At 43.9% G+C, this 4,861-nt stretch overlaps 1 protein-coding gene across 1 annotated transcript; it reads left to right on the forward strand.

Annotated features, from left to right (window-relative positions):
• Window positions 1-820: 820 nt before the first annotated feature.
• LOC149838316 (uncharacterized) lies at window positions 821-4,156 on the forward strand. The gene is made up of 3 exons (XM_090006514.1): window positions 821-1,120; window positions 1,952-2,226; window positions 2,944-4,156. The coding sequence occupies exons 1-3, from the start codon at window positions 961-963 to the stop codon at window positions 3,865-3,867; spliced, it is 1,359 nt and encodes a 452-aa protein (XP_089862640.1). The 5' UTR covers window positions 821-960; the 3' UTR covers window positions 3,868-4,156.
• Window positions 4,157-4,861: the final 705 nt, after the last annotated feature.

The raw sequence follows: 4,861 nt of genomic DNA on the forward strand, positions 1-4,861 counted from the left end.
GGTTTTGGATATGAGTCGGTTCAGCTTCAAGGGTTTAGGTATATAATTGGGTTGTCTTCGGGCGGTTTGGTTTTAAAATATAGAAAACCATTTGGGTTCAAGTACACAATCGGGTGGGGTTCGTTTCGATCTTTATTTACAATACCTAAGACCCGACTCGTTTTCTCTACGAGTCTATATTTTTAACTGACCCAAACCCACGGGTCCACCATCGTGTATAATCGAGGTCTGATCAGGTATACCCGACCCAGTTACACCCTAAAGTCGTCAATGTTGGGGATTAGTCATCCCTCCGCACTTTCCGAGCTCCTTCGTCGACGGCGGCAAAATGATCTAATAACGTCATCTGGATGACGGTTGTTCCGTCATGCCCGATGTGTCATTCGCCACGTCATCGTCTAGCCAACAACGAGAAGCGCCCGAATCCCCGCAAAAAATAAAGAAGGAAAAAAATAAAAAATAAAAAATAAAAAATAAAAGCAGAGGCCCAGCGCAGTAGCCGCCGAATGTGTCGACGCCGCTAGCGTCCAAAATAGATGACGTAGGCGATGAGCGAACCTCGCTCGGCCTTGTCGCCACGTGGTCAGATCTCACAGCTGGATGTTCGATACGTGGTGGTCAACAACGAGCAGTCAGCGTAAGAAGGTCGGCCGGCGGTAGGCGCTCACTCCGGACACGTGTTGCGCTCTCGTGCTGGGAGTGACGCAGCTGCGATTCTAACACGTGTGGGTGAGACCCCTCGGAGACCGTTGACGCGTGCGAGTGGGAGGGCTCTCTCTCGCTCTCTATAAATCGCGTCTCCAGTGCGTTATCACGTTTCGATAAAAAAGGGGGAAGGAGGAGAAAGGAGGTCCAGGTTTAAGGGTGAAGAAAATTGTTAATTATTTGATTTGATTTATTATTTTTCTTCCTCTGGGAGGGTTCTAGTGAGAGAAAAGAAGGAGAAGAGAGAGAAGGGAAATGACGGCAGATCTTGATCTTCCCCCTGGGTTTAGGTTTCATCCGACGGACGAGGAGCTCGTTTATCACTACCTCTGCCGAAAGTGTGCCTCCCAGCCTATCTCTGTGCCAATAATAGTAGATGTCGATTTGTACAAGTATGATCCATGGCAACTGCCAGGTTGGTGCTCTCTCTCTCTCTCTCTCTCTCTCTCTATATATATATATATATATATATATATATATATAGGAAATTGGGTTTTTTGAATTTTGATTTATACTAGTTTAACTTCGAGATATTTTCATGAAACTTGGTTTTTCAAGTTAATTATGAACTTTTTTTGGGTTCAAAGACATGGGGTTGGTTTTTTATTTTTATTTTTGTGCATGCTAAACAATTGTTCCAAAATGATTCTAAGTTTTTGAATGATTTTGGGGAGTTAGCAATTTTAGTTTATTTTCTAAACATGGGTTTCATTCTGATAAGGAGCAATAACATGTCTTGTTTATGGTGAGTGGTCCTTGTTTTGGTGCTTTTCTGTGTATTGGTTCATTCTTTTTGTTGGGTTGTGTTCTATGTGCAACCTGGGCTATTTTGTGGAAAAGGGGAAAGGAAAAAAGAAAAAAAAAGAAAGAAAAAACAGTAATAGCAGTAGGCAGCAGCTTCTGGAGATTATTACTTGGGCCTTTTTTTGTATGATTTAAAAAACAAACAGCTATTGGAGATTCTAAAATACCCTTTCTTTATGGTCTTAATATCAAGTGCTTTTAATTTTTGTAACCAATTGAACTTTTGCATATTTGATTTTCTGTGTTCTACATGCATTCCCCCCCCCCCCCCCCCCCTTTTCTTGTGTACATTTTCAAAGTTAGACTGAAACATGTTCTATTCCAACATTCAACTAGCAAAATTTCTCCCTTAATTCTTTTTCCAAAAGAAACATATTGTTATAATTATTATCAGCGCATGAAAGGCTAACTTTCTGCTTAACCTTTCCAATCTTGGTTGCAGGGATGGCTCTATATGGAGAGAAAGAGTGGTTCTTTTTCACCCCTAGAGACAGGAAGTACCCAAACGGGTCCAGACCCAACCGAGCAGCAGGTTCCGGCTACTGGAAAGCGACCGGCGCCGATAAACCGGTCGGAATCCCGAAGCCGGTGGGCATCAAGAAGGCCCTTGTCTTCTATGCAGGGAAGGCACCAAAGGGAGAGAAGACCGATTGGATCATGCATGAGTATCGGCTTGCAGATGTTGATCGCTCTGCTCGCAAGAAAAACAACTTAAGGGTAAGCTTTATATCTTTCTTCACTAGAGTTGGATGCAATCATACACTTGACTGGGAGTCCGCTTCAGAACTCTGAAGTACTTGGTAGGGAGGGGGAGGGTAGTACTTGTGTGGGTGATCTTCCCTTCGCTCGACCAAGATTGGGATTCATGTATGGTCTGACCAAGTTGGTGAATTCTGATCCTATCGTTCAGTTGTTGACAAATTACTTCAGGAATTTTGTCAGGTTTTGTTTGGTGCCCCGGTGCAACTTGGCTCTTTCAATTATTCTTTTTTATCATTTTCACAAACCTTCACCAGCGTCATCGATGCCTTCATCCCTATTGGCCCATCATTTTTTATTTATTTCAATTTCATGAACTTGGTCACCTACTTACCAAGCTTATCGCTAGCATTAATTTGATTTCTTGGACTATTTGACGAATGGTGAAGCAATAATTGTACCTTGTCATAAAAATCATCATAATTGTCACCACCATCACCGTCTCGTTGAGTTCATGAACTTGGTCACCTATCATATGCTGCCAAACATGCCCTTGATTGATATATAGCGTCTTGGAGTACGTTACTTGGCATAAAGAATTGCAAGTGGCCCATTATTATTGGCTTCATTCATTATCATTCATTTTCACCATCATGACCATCATCTTCATTCTTATCATGATCATTAGTGCTGACAAATCATGATTATTGATAAACTTTGTTACTGATTTTGCAGCTGGATGATTGGGTATTGTGTAGAATATACAACAAGAAGGGCTTATCTCGTATGCCAGAGAAAGGGAAGCAGAGTAGCAACAACAGCAGCGGTTGGGAGTACACTAGCAGCATGCTGGAGGATGAAAAACCAGAAGTGATCCATCAGGCTGGAACCCAGACCATGGCTTGGCCATCAAAAGGGAAGCAGAGTAGTAACAACAGCAGCAGTTGGGAGTACACTAGCAGCATGCTGGAGGATGAAAAACCAGAAGTGATCCATCAGGCTGGAACCCAGACCATGGCTTGGCCATCAAAAGGGAAGCAGAGTAGTAACAACAGCAGCAGTTGGGAGTACACTAGCAGCATGCTGGAGGATGAAAAACCAGAAGTGATCCATCAGGCTGGAACCCAGACCATGGCTTGGCCATCAAAAGGAAAGCAGAGTAGTAACAACAGCAGCAGTTGGGAGTACACTAGCAGCATGCTGGAGGATGAAAAACCAGAAGTGATCCATCAGGCTGGAACCCAGACCATGGCTCGGCAATCAAAAGGGAAGCAGAGTAGTAACAACAGCAGCAGTTGGGAGTACACTAGCAGCATGCTGGAGGATCAAAAACCAGAAGTGACCCAGCAGGCTGGAACCCAGACCATGGCTCGGCCATCAACTGACTTCATCCAGATGGACAGTGCCGACTCGATGCCTAGGCTGCACACGGACTCGAGCTGTTCCGAGCATGTGCTGTCGCGGCCGGAGTTCGCCTGCGACCGTGAGGTCCAGAGCGAGTTCAAGTGGAGGGACTGGGAGAGAGGAATCGAGTCCAATGCTTGCTTTGAGAGCTTGATGAATCCCTCGTTCCCTCTGCTGGACCCTCAGTTGCCATCACCATTGTTGAGGGACTCCTCCTTCAATGATGTGCTGTTGTACTTGCAGAAACCCTTCTAGAATGACTAAGGATTCACATTCTTTCGGTTGCGCAGGGCGGTCGGACTGATCAATGGGGTGTCTCCGTGTCCGTGGCGCGTACGCCAGTGCGAACCCTTTTGCTTTACATGTCTGTACATACGTACGTAGATACATACATGATCTGTATGGGCCGATTTGGTGCCCCCATAGGCAAGCAGTCAGTGTATGTAATATTCAATATATTTTGGTAAGATGATGGTATGATTCAGGTTCATTTTGTTCATCTAAATCTACTCCATACGACCGTTATAGACCAACAGATTGATAAGGGACTACTCTCTCTCTCTCTCTAGCAGTGATATGACTCAAAGTTATTCACCATCGTTATCGTCTCCTTTTGCAAGAAATGTTGATTCATCTGTCTCAGTTCTCACTAATAGCTGGGGACAAGAGTCCTGTATATGGATGTTAAGTTCCTCTGTTCAGTGATCTCTCTGGGAAACAGGGCTAGAGGAAGCTTTTTTTTTTCTTATTTATCATGGAGAAACTATCGCTATGGTTTGGACACCTTGTTACAAGGCAGAAGGTGTCATGTTGACTGTGGAACAAGTCGGCTACAAAGTGACTGCGAGTACTCTTCCCTGCTCACCCACCGGGGATGGTTTTCCATTTGGCTTAGGCCTTGAGGCAAAAGGCACGCCTAGATTGTCGAACTCTTGACCTCCTTCAACTTGAAAGCCTTAAACCAACTCGCCTGATCAGGTGTGCGGAGACCTTGTGTGCAAGAGAGAGAAGGGCTTGTTTCAAAGAACCCCCAACATATTATGTATGTAGAGGAGGAAGCCTATTAATTGGTCCTGAATCAGCCATATTAGTGCAAGTCATGTTTTCTTACATGTAATTGCAATCAATATGAAAACTTTAATTGGATAGTCCAAAATAAAATAAAAAATCAAAAATCAAAAGAGAGCCACGACAAAAGGTTTGTTACTCACTGGCAGCATTGGCGAAAAAGAAAAATGATTCATCATTT

Source organism: Nuphar pumila, chromosome 5, assembly GCF_984573655.1.
Source record: "Nuphar pumila chromosome 5, dmNupPumi1.hap1.1, whole genome shotgun sequence".
Classification (NCBI taxonomy): domain Eukaryota; kingdom Viridiplantae; phylum Streptophyta; class Magnoliopsida; order Nymphaeales; family Nymphaeaceae; genus Nuphar; species Nuphar pumila.

Coding starts and splice junctions, on each gene's coding strand:
- LOC149838316 (XM_090006514.1), top strand. CDS start 961: ATGACGGCAGATCTTGATCTTCCCCCTGGGTTTAGGTTTCATCCGACG. Junction 1,121..1,951: donor TGATCCATGGCAACTGCCAG/GTTGGTGCTCTC, acceptor TCTTGGTTGCAG/GGATGGCTCTATATGGAGAG. Junction 2,227..2,943: donor GCAAGAAAAACAACTTAAGG/GTAAGCTTTATA, acceptor CTGATTTTGCAG/CTGGATGATTGGGTATTGTG.